This window comes from Rattus norvegicus, chromosome 13 (assembly GCF_036323735.1).
Source record: "Rattus norvegicus strain BN/NHsdMcwi chromosome 13, GRCr8, whole genome shotgun sequence".
NCBI classification, from domain to species: domain Eukaryota; kingdom Metazoa; phylum Chordata; class Mammalia; order Rodentia; family Muridae; genus Rattus; species Rattus norvegicus.
Window position 1 is genome coordinate 18,724,722 of NC_086031.1, and position 17,600 is coordinate 18,742,321.

Below are 17,600 nucleotides of genomic sequence, written 5' to 3' on the forward strand. Positions count from 1 at the left end.
TGGGTGTTCCCCTCCCCATCCTCCCCCCATTACCACCCTCGCCCCAACAATAATGTTCACTGGGGGTTCAGTCTTAGCAGGACCAAGGGCTTCCCCTTCTACTGGTGCTCTTACTATGCTATTCATTGCTACCTGTGAGGTTGGAGCCCAGGGTCAGTCCATGTATAGTCTTTGGGTAGTGGCTTGAAATCTGGGTTCTTTAAAGCTTCTGTCTACTATAAGTAAAGCTGCAATGAACATAGTGGAGCATGTGTCTTTGTGATATATTAGAGCATCTTTAAGGTACGTGCCCAAGAGTGTTATAGCTGGGTCCTCAGTGCAATTTTCTGAGTAAATGCCAGACTGATTTCCATAGTGGTTATCTCAGCTTACAATTCCACCAACAATGGAGGAGTGTTTCTCTTTCTCCACATCCTTGCCAGCATCTGCTGTCACCTGAGTCTTTGATCTTAGCCATTCTGATTGTTATGAGGTAGAATCTCAGGGTTGTTTTGATTTGCATTTCCCTGATGACTAAGGATGTTGAACATTTCTTTAGGTGCTTCTTAGCCATTTGGTGTTCCTCAGTTGAGAATTCTTTGTTAGCTCTGCACCCCATTTTTAATAGGATTACTTGATTCCCTGGAGTCTACCTTCTTGAATCCATACACCTATGGTCATTTGATCTTTGACAAAGGTTGTAATACCATCCAATGAAAAAAAAACCAGCATTTTCAATAAATGGTACTGGTTCAGCTGGAGATCAGCCTGTAGATGAATGTAAATTGACCCATTTTTCTCTTTTTTTACAAAGTTCAAGTACAAGTAGATCAAGAACTTCCACATAAAACCAGATACACTGAAACTTATAGAAGAAAAGTGAAGAAGAGTCTCAAACACATAGATACATGGGAGAATTTCCTGAACAGACAACCAATGGCTCATGCTCTAAGATCAAAAATTGACAAACAGTACCTTATAAATCTGCAAATCTTTTGTAAGGCAAAGGACACGGTCCATCTGACAAAACAGTCACCAACATATTGAGAAAAGTTCTCAACCAGTCCTATATCCGATAGAGGGATATATACATACACACACACACACACACACACACACCATATATATATATATATATATATATATATATATATATATATATATATACACACACTTATCCCTCATCTTCTTAAGGTAGAGGTTTATCTTGCTAGTCTCAAACTCAGTGTCTATCCTAGACTACTCTGGAATTTTACCTTCTCTTCTGTTGGTTCCGCCAGTGCTAGACTGGAGCTATGGAACTCTGATAAGAAATTGGAAAAGATTCTGAGAGTAAATATGAAAGCCCTGAGATTGTACATGAAGAAGAGTCATAGGGAATTTTCAGTAGTCCTTCCCCTTAAAAATCCAGTAGTTTTACATTTCAGTATGGCATCAATGATATTTCAGAGGAAAAAAGTAATTGAAAAGTAAAATAGAATCATTGCAACGTCTGTCTTCAAATGTATGTTTGGTTCCAAATTCTGGGATATTAGCTATCCAAGCAGACCAAAGACTTATATTTCTTCCAGCTATTAGAAAGAAGCTTTGTCTTCCTCTTTCCTTTCCCTTCCTTCCCCCTTCCCTCTCCTCTCTCTGTCTTTTTGTGTGTGGGGGGTGTGTTTGTGGGTGTGTGTGTGGGGGGGTGTCTTGGCCTGATATTTGTGACTGCACATACACAAGTATGCTTATGCCTTTGTTATGCGATCTCACCAGATGTAACTTTAATCAGGCACAGTTTCTAGTAAATTAAAATATTTTTCCAGCTAGCTGAATGTTTGGGACTTAAGTGTAGCCCAAAGCATTTAGAATAAGGAGCTTTAAAGGGCAAAAATATATCCTTGTATCTCTCTCTGCAATTTCATGTAAAGAGATGGGGGACTTGTCACAAAAGTTTTACAGTCAGGCAGTTTAACAGAAGCTAGGATAATTTTGATGGGGCATTTTGAGCTCATATCACTCCAATAGATCTGGGCAATTTTCCATGAGGTTCTCTGTCAAGGAGACCAAATTCTAGTTAAATCTGAAATGGCCTTAGCAAGAATACAAAATGGAGAAACCTCTGTACTTTCTGTTTCTTCCTTTCTTTTCTTCCTTCCTTCCTTCCTTCCTTCCTTCCTTCCTTCCTTCCTTCCTTCCTTCCTTCTTTTCTTTTTTCTTTTTGTCATACATCGGAGGTCAGAAGTGGATATTAGTGGTTTCTTACTGAACCTGTACCTCACCTCCTAGCAAGCACCAAGGATCTTCTGCTTTCAGTCCCCAGCACAGGAATATATGTCCCCTGGGCTCAAGTATTTACATGGGCCTTTAGGAGCGAATGACGGTCTTCATTCTTGCACAGCAATCATTAATAGCTGAGGCATCTCTCCAGCCAAATATGTGCTCTTCTCTGCTGTCAAAATAATGTTGCCAGATATTTAATTTGAATTTCATTAATGGGAGCCAGTCCTCAATGATCGCAATAAACAGCTATGGATTAGGTTTCAAATTTTCAGCAAGCCTGCAATCAAAAATTACTTTCTTTAGTGCAGAAATCTTTTCTGTCTCCTTCCTTTTTCTCTCACTGTTCTTGCCATCCTATTCCAAGAATCCCTTTTAAACATTCTAAAACTTTTTTTTTCCTTTCTGGTGGTGAGGATCAGTGCTTGAACAATTTATATTTTTCCAGATCCACCTATCTAATAAGGATGATTAACAGCTGAAATAAAAGGGAGAGCAAGAGAGAGGAGATTTTGATAAGCTTGGTCTGTTACATGGTTCTACCAAAGCTAAGCCAAACTTACACAGTCTCTGCTTAGATAAATATCTCCGGACAGTGAACGAACAAAGATGAGGGCTTTTATCTTAGTTTACCAAAGAGTTACTAGGGAAGTTTCTTCTCTGGTCCAATCTATTTGGAGTTTTGCAGACTTCTTTCATGTTCATCTCTTTCTTTAGGTTATGGACGTTTTCTTAAAATTGTATTGAAGATATTTACTGTCACTTTAAGTTGATAATCTCTGGTCTCTTTTTACACCTATTATCTTTATTGGTCTTCTCATTGTTTCCTGAATTTTCTGGATGTTTTGTATTAGGAGCTTTTTGCATTTTGCATTTTCTTTGACTGTTCTATCAATGTTCTCTATGGTATGTTCTGCCCTTGAGATTCTCTCATTTATCTCTTGTATTTTGTTGATGATGGTTGTTTCTATAACTTCTGATCTCTTTCCTAGGTTTTCCATATGCAGGGTTGTTTCCCTTTGTGATTTCTCCATTGTTTCTATTTTCATTTTTAGTTCCTGGATGGTCTTTCTCAATTTCTTCACCTTTTAGGTTATGTTTTCCTTAATTCTTTAAGCAATTTTTGTGTTTTCTTTTTAAGGGCTTCTGCATGTTTATCTGTATTGTCCTGTATTTCATTAAGGGAGGTATTTATGTCCTTCTTAAAGTCCTCTAAAATCATCATAAGGAGTGATTTTAAAACATAATTTTGCTTTTCTGGTATTTTGGGGTATCCAGTACTTGCTGTGGTTGGAGAACTAGATTCTGATGATGCCAAGTGTCCTTGGTCTCTGTTGCTTAGGTTCTTGCATTTGCCTCTTGCCATCTAGTTATCTTTGGTGTTAACTGTTCTTCCTGTCTCTGACAATGGCTTATGACCTGTGTGTCACGAGTCCTGGGAGACCAGTTCTCTCTTGGCAGGATCTAGGTACAGAGAGCTGTCACACAGTGTCAGCTGTGGGCACAGATGGAAACTGGAAGGATCCTGTCACAGACTGCCCCTTGGTTCCTATGCTTTGAAGGCTCCAACAGATCCCTCTTTGCAGAAATGGTTGGCTCACTTATGTTCTCAGATGTGTCAGCACTCCTGGGGGACCACCTTTCTCCTGGAGGATCTGTGTACAGCGAGCTGTGGTACAGTGTCAGCTTTGGGAACAGACAGAAACACCTCTTCCTTTAATGCAATGTAAAAAAGACAGATTTTGCTAAATAGGTTCAGTCTTCATATGTATACATCATATGATAGAGCTGCATACATGTTGCTGTTACAGCTTCAGTGTAAATATGGAATCAAACCTGGAACATGCTTGTCAACTGTCACTTTATTGCCCCTTATCTGCCACACAAGTGGAGCTGTAAAAACACAACAGCAGGAGAAAGCTTTGGTGGGGACCAGCTGCTTTCAATAATTTAATGACAATTTGCCTGGTGTTTAAGAATAACTAGTTGATTGCACCATTCAAATCAATGGGAAACAATAGCATATGTCTATTTGGACCTTGACTGATACGGATTGAATACAAAGTATCCCACCTTAACCTTATGTGTTTAATCACTTGCTTCCCAGCTGGTTGCACTGTTTGGGAAATTTCTGGAATCTTTAGGAGGTAGAGCATCATTAGAGAATGGAGGACACTGAATGGTGGTGAACCTGGAAGCCCTATAGGCATATCCCACTTCCTGGTCACACTCAGCTTTCTGACTGTGTATCCAATGTGATCAGCAGGTCTGTTCCTGATTCCATGAATTCCACAGCATGATGTACTGTATACCCTCCAACTCTCCATGACAGTAACTGTAACCACCTTGTGTTCCTTTCATATTTTTCACAACAGTAAGTAAAGTAACTAACACTGTTGACACATGTGGTTTCTTTGGTTTCTAGCAATAATTGAACCTCATATTCACACTTGCTATAATAATGAAGTTGCTCCACTGTTTGTACAGCTGTGAAGGTTCACATTGGGATCAGCATGTGATGAAGCTCTATGTTAAAGAAGCTTCCTTCCCAGTCAAAGGTGATTGCTTATTAATATGGTCATGAGCACGGACAAGATGGTTCAAAGCCCCATCCACTTATACTTCAAAATTATTTTTTAAATACCTTTTTTTGGTGTTTACACTTTGAAAGCACAAAGATAATTATAGAAAATAGTAAACATTAATTTCCAGAGCACAATAATGTTTCATCAAACCTAGACAAATGGTAAGACCGTGTGATAAATAATAATCACTTTTAATTTTATATTTTTGTGGGTGTTTGTGGAGTAGTGTATATGTACACATGTATGTATTATGTGTGAATCTGCCACAGAATGTATGTGCAGTGAGTAGTCAGTTGTCTCCTGCTACTTTGCAGGATTTACAGATTAAGCTCAGTTCTTGAAAACTGTACATATGGCTGTGCCCACTTAACAATCTCAACATCCCTCCATTTTCTATTTTTTTTCTATTCTTTTTTTTTAGAGCTGGGGACCGAACCCAGGGCCTTGTGCTTGCTCTACCACTGAGCTAAATCCCCAACCCCAATTTTCTATTTTTGAGACTTAACTTGGAGCCTGCTAATCAAATTTAGGTAGGCTCCTGACTTATGAACTTTAGGGATCATTTTTCCATCTCCCTAGTACTGTGATTATACACGTCTTCTTTAATTTTTATGTGACTTTGAGAACTTAAACTCAGATTCTCATGCTTGTCTGTTGATCACTTTCCAGACTGAGCCTCCTCTGAGCCCTTAAACTAGTTACCTTTGGAAGGAGACTTAGAAGACAGATCTGGACATGTCAGTTTTATGAAATTCTTCATACTCAGGGAAGGCTTGTTGGTTTTGATGTTGTTGTCTGGGTCTTAGTGTTGTTCTTTTAACAGCACTTCAAGTAAATGGAAGACTTAAATAAATTATTACCCATAATCCTTATAAAGTAGGATATGGTTATATCATCTAGTCACTGGGATGTATTAAGAGAGGATGGAGTTGTAGATGGTATATCTGAAACATTGCATATGATAAAAATTTCATGCAAAACAACTAACATAGGTTAATTACCAACACAGTGGACATAATTCAGACATCCATTTGGATTTCATTTTCTGAAATGGCTTAGAAAGTGATAGTCAGCAGAGGTCATAAAATTGAAGAAGAGGAGTATGATGCCTAGGTGAGCTCTAACCATGAAAGAACATTGATGTCAGAGGATGGGCCAGGGATGGGTAGTTGTGAGGAGACACCAAATTCTCTGGAGGGATTTCTAATGAGAGGGACACTGGTGCTGCACACATGTCATATGTGGTATAGTTACCCTATCTGAATAGTCAGAGCTTAGGGTGCTTCCTCGGAGTAAATGATTAGCATGAGTATATGAATGACTCTTCTCATAGAGTTCAGCTTAGGTATCATTAAGCCATCCCTACTTATGATAACATCAGAAAACCCTGATAACTATTTACACATCGTACATAATTTTATATTTTGATAAATATACTTTATATTATAAACCAACTTATTATTCCCCCAGTTAGCTCAGCCAAAAATGTGTTAGTAGTTTTTCTTTGTGACTGAGAGCAGTGTCAACTCATTCATTCTGTTCAGAATACAGTACCATACATCCCATCATCTCTGGATTTTTAAATTGTACTAAATCTATTTTACTTTTAGATCATCTCCAAGTTGAATCATATTAATGTATAGCCATGTTAGCTAAGACAAATAAGTCATATTTTTTCCTGAAACTAGTTTATTGCTCCTTAGTATTGAGACTAAAAGGGGCAAAATGTCATGGAGAAGGTGTTATGTAACAAAACATTTCTGGGTAGGCACAACACAAGTTTACTCACTCCAGATAGAAAATAAAGTGATCAATATTGTTCCAGGACCCCTAGATCATGTTTTCAGCACAAAAGAGATTTATTTGCCCAAGAGATGCAAATGGAAGAAAGCAAGAAAGATAGACATGAGATTGAGGATAAGGGAAAGGGAGAGTAATGCAGGAATGTTTTTCTCCCAGAGGACAAAGCACTGCCTCCAGCTCGAGAGGAGACAGATGTAGTGCCTAGGAAGATAACAGTTTGTAAAGGCTAAAGGGGGAAATTTTTGTGTTAGTATGAGGCTTTGAATTTTAATTGGGCATGTTAATAAGGTCAGCCAAAGGAGGTGTTTGATTGATGGAATTCAATGTTTTCATTGGTATTCAGGCAAAAATTAGAAAGTGGCCAAAAATGGAATAGACTTCGTGGGCTAGTTTTGGAATGTAATTTAAAGACAAGGCAGAAGGAATGGGAAAGAAGGGCAAGTCCTGTTAGAGCCCTGGCAGGGCCTTGTCTGTCTAGGCTATTTTCAGGGAACCCTGAGCAGTTCAAAGTATCACCAAGTCCAACTTGGTGAACTAATGAGTTTTATTGAGATTGCTTTCAGGAATATTGGTGAAGGGCTACTTATATGAGCTGAAATAACTAAAAAATAGCATCATCAACAGGGCCTACTCCAGCATGTTTGACAGCTCAGAGAGCCGGGAAACCTGGAGGACACTGTGCAACCTATAGACAGCTCAATGTGTTAGTCTGTGTCCTTTCCATATTCTTTAGATTGTCTACACTTCTTTCGGGCAGCTTGGCTGGTTTCTGACCAGTCTTCTTTATACCTCTGTGTTTCTGAGAGTAACTGTGAGGTGTTATAGTTTACTCTCACAAGGAGTAGCCCAATCATTCTAGTCAGCTTCAGGGACTTCCTGAAGGTATTTTGAGTTGTTTACCTTCCTGTATAAGGAGTTTTCTGCAGGATAGAATGCTTTAAACTCAGAAAAAAAATGTGTTACACAACAATGGATACACTCTCCTCTCAGTAAACAAAATGCTGCTACTGAGTACATATTCAGACCATCAAATGAGGAATGGCCTTTCAACCTAAGTCAGCAACAGGTTTGTGAAATAGTTAATACTTTTCTCTGCATTTAAAATGATGAAATAATCATTTGTACTAACAAAGAAAAGCTCAGAAAAGAACTCTGTTTTGATTTTCCCTTTTCTCCCGTAAAATGTAAGGTTTTACAGTCCTTGTCAGCCATCAATAAGCAGGCCAATTTCCTGCATATTATTTCTTCATTTCCATTATCTGAGAGGGTGATGGAAACCCAATTACTCACGCACCCTAAGAGCAGTTGGAAATTTGGAAGCTGGAGTGGGTTTATTCATTTCAGCTTTAACTATGTGCTTTGCATTTCAATTATCCCATAGGTTATTAAAAGTATCTTATCAACAAAGAGAAAAAATGTCTTTATGATTAGCTTGGAGCTTCCAGTATTTCCTTTTCTTTAATTTGTCTGCTTGGAGAGACAGGTCTTTAGATGGTATTTAGAAATTGTTGATTTTCAAATGACTTTAAAGGGTCTTCAAGGGATCAATAAGTGTCTCTTATTGATAGACAGCTCAATGTGTTTGTCTGTGTCCTTTCCATATTTTTTAGATTGTCTACACTTCTTTCGGGCAGCTTGGCTGGTTTCTGACCAGTCTTCTTTATACCTCTGTGTTTCTGAGAGTAACTGTGAGGTGCTATAGTTTACTCTCACAAGGAGTAGCCCAATCATTCTAGTCAGCTTCAGGGAATATAGTTTCATGGTGGTATTTTCACTTATATGTTTTTTAGTCCTTTAGGAATTTTTCATGTCTGTTTCTCCCTCTCCTTGTCTCTGTCTCTCTCTTTCACCCTGTCTCATCTCTCTGTCTTTCTTTCTGTAGAAGTATTTAATCCTTTGTTTCTATCCTACTTTGATCATTCAGTTCGTGGATATAAAACACGCACACCCTTATATCTATAATAAGCCTTAATCAGCACTAGAGCTACGCAGATATTAACACTCTATGCCATCAGATTCTATGTTCCTATTGGTAAACCCAAATTATTTACTATGGTTCCTCTGAGCTCCTCTTAACTCCAGTGGGCCAACTCTCAGGACCACATTTTAATGGCTCATATAACACACAGTAGCTTTTCCTTCCTGCTCCACTTTCTTCTCCTCAAGCTTCTCCTCTAAAACCCCAGACCCAGGAACCATAAAACCTGCCTACATGTCTTCTGACCTTGAGGACAAGGTCACGTGGTATCATTTAGGCCTAAGTGCAAACTTTCCTCTCTGGGTAAACCAGATCTTGACTATCCAACTTTATTATTAGAATATAAGCAACATCATGCCATCCCACTATATCTCCCTTCTTTTGTCAAATTAAAAGAGCTCTTTCTAATATAGTAACAAACAATACATAGTTGGAACTACTTTGAAACAATTATGAGGATTATTAATTATGAACTACATTTATAAGCCCAGTCTGTTTATATTTTGTAACTTAGATGAGATACTTTACCATTTGTCCTAACTTAATGAGTTTATAATTCTATACATAAATCATCTTCTATTTTAACTTGTATTAGCATCGTAAAATCATCTTTTTATACATGGAACATAGTCTTTTTTGTTGGATATTTTATGTATTTACATTTCAAATGTTACACCCTTTCCCAATTTCCATTACAGAACTGCCCTATCCCATCCCCTCTCCTCCTGCTTCTATGAGGGTACCCCCCTCCCAACTACCTATTCCCACATCACTGCCCTGGCATTGCCCTACCCTGTAAAATCAAGTCTCACAGAATGAAGAGCCTGTCCTCCCATTGATGAAAGACAATGCTATCCTCTGCTACATATGCAGCTGGAGCCATGGATCCCTACATGTGTATGCTTTGATCGGTGGTTTAGTCTTTGGGAACTTTGGAGTTCTGGTTTATTGATATTGTCATTCTTCCTTTGAGATTGCAAACCTTTTCAGCTCCTTTAGTCCTTTCTCTGACTCCTCCATTGGAATCCCCAGTTCAATGGTTGGCTGTGAGCATCTGCCTCCATATTTGTCAGACTCTGACAGAGCCTTTCAGGAAACAGCTATAACAGGCTCCTCAGCATGCACTTCTTGGAATCCATGTTATTTTCTGGTTTTGGTGGCTGTATATGGGAATGAATCCCCAAGTAAGGCAGTCTCTTGATGGCCCTTCCTTTAGTCTCTGCTCCACAGTTTGCCTTCATATTTCCTTTAGACAAGAGTCATTCTGGGTTAAAGATTTGGAGATAAGTGGGTGGCCCCATCCCCCAACTCCGGGCTTTGCCTAATCTCTGGATATGGTCCCTACAGGTTTCCACTCCCCTTTGTCGGGCATTTCAGCTATTCTCATTCCTGTTGGTTCCTGAGAGACTATTGCTTTCCTGGCTTTTGGGAATTGCTGCTGGCTACCCCCAGTTTCCCATCCCCCATTGCTAAGCACCTCTGTTCAAACTCCTTACCCTGGGTGTATCATCCTCATCTCCTCCCATACCAGATCCTGTACTACTTTTTCCACCACCCCTCCTCTCTTCTTCCCAAGTCCCTCCCACACTCTACCTCACATACATATTTTGTTCCCCCATTTAAGAAAACCAAATTGTGTATATGAATGTCTGCTTATGAAGCATATATTCATGTGTGATATATGTGCATATTTGTGTACAGGGTGAGTTTGCCTCTGTGCACATGATATGTCCATGTATTCTATTTTGTTCTATCATTATCTACCTTGGTCATTTCAATCAGGCCCTCTTGCTAAACTTTGTTTATGGATTTTGACTAGGGTGATGTCCAGCAAGTCCTGGCAGCTTTATTATATCTTTCCTCTTTTCTCATGGGATTATGATTATGCACAGGACTATGCAAAGCTTATAGCGTGGATGCTGGATTATAAATATTGTTGTTCATGCTTGGACAAAAAGTATTCTTTTTTAAATAACATCTTAATTTTTAGTTTTAGAACTTAATTATAATTATATCTCTCCATCTCATATTCAATTTACAACCTTTTTCTATAAATTGTATAAATATATATGTGCATATATATTGTATATATGTATGTGTACATTATATATAATATATGCATATATGTGTGTCTATGTGGGTATTTACATAAAACCTATTCACTCTGTGCAATGTGATATATATATATATATATATATATATATATATATATATTACATTGTTTTCAGGGCTGATAATTTGATAGTGAATAACCAATGGGTGGGTACTTCCCAGCCGAAGAGTACTTCTACTGCTCTTAGCATTACTTAGTTCCTTGTCTAGGGCTGAAGTTTTGTGAAATTCCCCCTTCCATGTTAATATTTCAATTGGTGTTGTCCTTGTTTAGGTCTCTTTTAGGATGGCATATGGGTGAGCCCCTGACATTCTTAGGAGTTTCAATCTCATAGGAGACATTCTGTGTCAGATTCTTAGAATCTTTCCTCCATCTCTTCCATATTGGTCCCCAAGGTTTAGGTGCCCGAATCCTGTTGTAGGTTGCTTTCTTTTCTCCTCTAAGATCCCAGACCACTCTAGATCTAGGTAGTGGGCAAGGCAGTAAACACTGCTAACCACTGAACCATCTCTTCGAACCATGAATGATTTCTTTCAAATAAACATCAATCATAAATGAACAGAAAAATGAACTACAAATATAGTTAGACTGTTATGATTGCTTTTTGTAAAACCCAATAATTGTGTATTTAGACAGTAAGAACTTCAAAAATAAACATGGGGATTGGAAAAGTACAATCTTAAAACTTTGGACTAATTTTTAATTACTGAATGACAGGGTGATTAAATGATTCCGTATGTGTTTCCCTTCCTCCACTAGACTTTATTTTTAGAATGGTAATGATATTATATGCTTAGTGTAATAACTGTCATTAAATAGTATTGTCAATTATTACAGTAAAACACTATTCCTCACAGAAGAGTATTGTTGGTTTTCTTATAGTTCATAATGAATATAGACATGTGGGTAACTGGAACTTAATGTTGTTATTAACATAAACCTGTAGGTGTCATAAATTGCAGCTTTTGTTATTCAGAAACTATTGCTAGGCTTAATAGTAGAGGTAGAAACATCCTAAGGAATAGTATTTTGTATGTATAAAAACTCTAAGGCCTGGGGAAGGACTGTCCAGATTAAAATAATGTCAGAAAACTAGGGCATTTGTTTTTTTGTTTTGTTTTTGTCTTGTTTTGTTTTGTTGTTACTTTTGACATTCCCTGAAAGCCTGAGTGAAGAAGCATGCATAGTTCTGTTGATATGGCTTGGTAATGTAGAACAAACTCAATTTCCTTTTCTCTTCAGACATTTGTAGGAAACATGAATGCTGACAGTGTGGTTCACCACAAGCTGCTGCACTCTGTGAGAGCCCGCTTTGTTCGCTTTGTGCCCCTGAAGTGGAATCCAGATGGAAAGATAGGCATGAGAATGGAAGTCTACGGATGTTCCTACAGTAAGTAACCATATAGAAAGTCATACAGCATACAGATGTATGCACTACCAGATTGATCATATTGAAAATTAAATTGTGTGTAAGTGTGTGTTTGTGTTAGTATGTGTGTGTGTTCACATATAATTTTATAATAATATCCAATGTTACCTAAGGAGTTAACACACTTAGTCCACACACTTTTTAAAAACACAGTTATGTTAGTTTTGTTTCCAACTACTGAGAAAAAATACCATGGAAAACTTTTTAGTGGAGAAGAATGTTAATTATTTCAGCTCACAAACACAGGTTACAATACACTATTACTGGTCAATCAAGGTGCCAGAAAGTTAAGGAGTCACATCACATCAACAATTAAGAACAGATAGCAATGAATGTATGCCCACATGCAAAATCCAATTGTTTCATGACTTCTGTCGATTCAGGATTCAATGCTCAGACAGTGGTGCCACTCAGAGTGGGTATATCTTTCATTTATTCAAGGTCAGTCTCTCATAGACATGTCCACAAGCCAACCTAATCTAAACAGTCACTTACTGAGGTTCCCTTCATGGATGACTTCTTGCTTTCATGTTGGCAATTAAAATTATCACAAGAGTTCAGTGAATTACTGCTTTGGGTCACTGAAGGACTTCACATACACATCATGCAAAAGAGCACTTGTCTCAAAAGAATTTGAAATGCTTAATAAAAATGCATTTGTTTCTACATTGTAATATTCTGTGAAATGAGATTTCTTGGAGTAAAAATACAAAACTATCTAATGTTAATAGTCCTTAGGTAAACTATTAGCTATGGTGGATCTGTTAGAGAAATGAAGTCATAAGAGAGGAGAAGATTGGTTGGGGAAATGATTGCTATTTGTCATGAACAAGCACTGTCAGAAAGAGTATGATCTATAAAGGAAGCATCTACAACCTATCCAAGAAAGCGCTTTTGTCACTTGCATGTATGTGCCCTTAATTTTCTCTGTACCTTGTCCCTCAGTGAGTACAATTTGTCACGGCTGGGATTTTTTTTTTTTGAGGTTTGATGACTTGTTAAGAAATTTTCATGATAGAAAAATCTCTGAGAAATCTTATTCATGTTATTTATGAAGCCATGTATTTATGTCTCATAATTTCAGTTACATTTGCTTGTGTGTATGCGAGTGTGCACACGTGCCTTCTCATGTGCATACAAGCTTGCATGTAGATATCAGAAGACAAAGTTTAGGAGTCTTTTTTAATTATGTGAATGTTAAGCAATGAGCTCAGGACACAAAGCTTGACAGCAAACGCGATTAACCCCAAAAAGTTATTTGTTAGACTTGATATAAAGATTTTATTAGTCTTTAAAATATCTCCATATCTCCTGCTAAGACTGAACCCCCGTGAACGTGATTGTTGTGGGGAGGGCTGTAATGTGGGGGGAGGATGGGTAGTGGAACACCCATATAGAAGGGGAGGAGGAGGGGTTAGTGGGATGTTGGCCTGGAAGTCGGGAAAGGGAATAACATTTGAAATGTAAATAAGAAATACTCAAGTTAATAAAAAATAAAAAAATATATAATAAAAAAGAAAAAGAAAAAAAAACTCCATATCTTAGTTTTTCCCAAAATTGATATTTTTCATTATTTTTTTATGTAGTTTGGTTGCTTACCTCTATGCCAAGCCAAAGGATCATGGTTTCAGTTAGATTAAAGCTGTTCCTTTATGTGTATGCAGGTATGGTTATGCACTGGTGCACATGTCTCTGCAGGATTGCCCATTATAGGCATGTGTGCAGAGGCTAGAAGGCAACTTCAGCTAATTTCCCACAGGTACTGACCACCTTGCTGTTGTGAGACAAGGCCTATTTCTGGCCTCCGGATTGAAAATTGGGCAAGGTTATCTGTCCAGTGACCCCAATGTTGAGCTCATAAGCACTTACCACAACTTTAAGCTTTGTCACTCTGGATCTGAGGATCAACGTACTGCTCATGTTTACAAAGAAACTTTACCCACAGAGATATCTTTCAAGTGTATTAACAGTATCTTTGAGCAATATTTTAGCTTTATCCAATGATGAACTATCATAATCTGTGCCAAAAAATCACCATCCACATAGAAAACATATTGCATTTTTTAAATGTAGAAACACATCTACAGATCAGTTAATGCCCAAATCTAGTTCAATCCAATAAGAGTTTGAGGAAACCCAGGCCTTCCTTCTTCATTGCAGACACTCCTATATCTGGTGAGTTATCTAAAGAGATAGCATTGCTTCAGTAAGACTGGCCAACAATGTGTATTAGTCACCATAGGAAGAAAAACCTCTTTTCAATGTCATGGATTGCATTAACTTGTGGATTACTTTTGGCCAGTGCATGACTTCTTAGTCTTGACTTTCTCATTTTTGGAAAGGACAGTCTAGATCTTGCATGACTGGCAAATCCACTAAATGAAGTAAATATGTACTAGCAATTCCTAAGGATAGTTTGTTTAACCTAAGGTATACACAATATCTCCATAAGCCATTGTAAAATTGTGAGAGAATGTGGAAGGCATTGTTTAGTTCTGTCAGTTATTTTGGTGTTTTTAATAAGCAATAATCATGGTATTGGAGAGCTAGTTCAGTGGATGAAAGTGTCTACTATGTAAGTGGGATGACTTGAGTTTGAACCCATGTCAAAAGCCAACTGTGGAGGCCTAGGGATGTAATGCCAGCAATCCTACAATGTAATTGGAAACAGAGAGAAAAATACCTGGAAGCTCATGAGCCAGATCAGTTGGAGCACATACATAGGAGGTAGAAACACTTAAATAGAAGGAGCCTCACTCAATTATATATGGAAGGAAATAAGTAACCCATTAAAGTTTATTTCTGAAGTCCACTTTATCCAAGAAAATATGCCTACCTATAAGTACACACACACACACACACACACAGAGAGAGAGAGAGAGAGAGAGAGAGAGAGAGAGAGAGAGTTTATAAATCACACAACACAAAAAAACTGTTAAATATAAGAGCCTATCTCTAATCTGAATGCATCTTATGGTACACTTTATATTTTCTTTCATTATCTTACAGTATTAAAGAGAATCCACCAAGATATTATACAACAAATAAAGATTTTTATATCTATGACTAGATTTTATCTGGAAATTAAAATGCAATTATAACAATGATCCAATGAAGCAATCATAACAGAGGTATAATAATATCTTATAATGAAAATCTAATGTATGTTGTATTTCTTTTAATGGGAACAGTAATGATTATGAGCTGTTATTGCTATTTTAAATCTGCTTATTCAATACATGTTGGAGATGCTAAGAATATCCCTGGTATTTGGAGAAGAGATGAAATAGTCAGTGAGCGTACCTTCTTTGAAACTTCACTTGATCTTCCCCCAAAGTTATCTTGAACTTCTGCTTCTCCATCTGTGAAATGGTTATGACAATTCATGTGCAATGTAATTAGTATTGCAAATGTCCAGGAAATTTGGTTGATTTCTCTTGTATGAACAAAATGTTTCTGTTGATATGTGATGATTCTGTTAGGAAAAAAGCCTGAACCATTATACCTGGTTGAGTCTACCCTCAATGAAGGAAACAATTCGTTGTTCTGTGAACTAGGAATTAGAAGGGATAATGCCTCCACCTCAGGTCATGGCAAGCATGAAAAACGTTAATAGTAGTTCTCAACCTTCTAAAGCTCTGACCCTTTAATAAAGTTCCTCATGTTGTGATGAAAACCAAACATAAAATTATTCCTTTTGTTGCTACTTCATAATTATATTTTTATTCTACTGTCATGAATCATAATCTATGTATCTTATATACAAAATATCTGATATGAGAACTGTATGAAAGGAACATTCTACCCCTAAAGGGATTATAACTCACGGGTGGTGAACCACAGTTCTGGAGGGAAGTCTCTTTTGAAGTATGAATGGACTCATAACACCTAAAGTTGGGACAGTTATTATGACAAGTAGATCAGCAAATATCACTATTTGTTTTATGACTTTTCATAGGAATATGTAAATATATGACCATCCCAGACAGCTCATTGACAAAAATCCAAAAATAGATTTACTGAAGCACAATTTTCAAAGCCCTTGAGTTTATCATGATAACTTATGAAGCATGGATGAAGAATTAATTGAGCAAGCATAACTTATCATCATATTGCTTTTGCATCACTAAAAACACCATCCTAGCATAGGCTGCAAATTTTCAAAACTGTATGCCTGGAGTTCTCTGCACAACACATAGGCAGCTGGATAGTTCAGCTAATTATCTCTCTACCACACCCATTATTGTTTATATAACCTTGGAGAGGGGCTTATGAATTTTATGCATTTATGAATTTCTCAAAAGTTAAGAGTTATTTACTTCTTCAGTCTTAGAGAGACTTCCAGGATGAAAGGTAACATCTCATGTCTTATATATTTAAGACAGTATTATGCTCTGAATCTATCTCATACATTCTTAAGTTTTTTCTGTTTCCATGTACTGTGAGCCATGAAAATTGGAAAGCAGGTTGATACAGACATTCAACATACAGCTCAAAACTAAGACATTGTCAGAACATGGGAAAAGTTATTCAGGCTATCCCAACCAAAGTCTCCAAAAATTTATTCACACAAGTCTTTATGTCATCATTATCTGTCACACAAATTTATTTTTTCCACTTGACAGTTCCTTTGGGTTCATAGTGAGATGAGATGATACTGAGTGAATATTTACAGGTAGGTGTCTATATGTCTTTAATTCTCATTGTGACTATAGGTCAGGCTTCTGAAGGCCACATCAAGCAGTCAATGGAAATATAATGTGTGAAAGTCCAGAATTTGGCCTGAACACATCATCTAACAAGCTGCAGAAGCAGAGTGAAATATTTATTATATCTGTTTCTCTACTTGAAAACTTCAGGAAGATAGAAATGAAGGGAAAACTATGAAACTACTAGAAAAAAGGAACTTCTAAAATGCAGAACTTGGCTGAACAATTCAGAGCTTCAAAGATTTCTGGTGGTCAATGATACTCTAATATAAGACCATGAAAAGAAATAGAAAGTAAAAAATGCTAGAAAAATTTTGTGTGTGTGTGTGTGTGTGTGTGTGTGTGTGTAGGTGTCTGTCTCTGTGTTAAACATTTAGTTTTTAAACAAATGAATCACACTGTATAATTCCACAGAGAAGTAAAACCTACAGTTTCTATGTTTAACTTACTTAAGAACTCAGCTTTTTCTTCGTCTTCTGTGACTTGCAAAAAAATGAAATTCATACTTGTCCAACTCTGTTTTCCTACAAAACACACAGAACATGGCCTGTTCAGTGTCAGACTCTACTAAAAAATTATAATTTTCACATTTCCAGGATAGGATTGTGGTAAGACAATAGATACTGGAGACAGCAGTATCGATATTAATATATGAATGGAGCCAGTTGCCAGAGAAAGAATATAATCCCTCCCTTGCCCAGCCTTCATAGAGCTCAAGTATGTACATTTGTCAGAAAAGTTCATG

General features: G+C 37.3%; 1 protein-coding gene across 6 annotated transcripts in view; it reads left to right on the forward strand.

The window, feature by feature from the left end:
• Cntnap5b (contactin associated protein family member 5B) overlaps positions 1-17,600 on the forward strand; it is a 903,457-nt gene that overhangs the window by 346,467 nt on the left and 539,390 nt on the right. For all 6 annotated transcript variants that reach the window (XM_063272213.1, XM_063272212.1, XM_017598777.3 and 3 more), the window contains exon 4: positions 11,960-12,107. In XM_063272213.1, the coding sequence (XP_063128283.1) occupies positions 11,960-12,107 (148 nt within the window). The remainder of the gene's footprint in view (positions 1-11,959; positions 12,108-17,600) is intronic.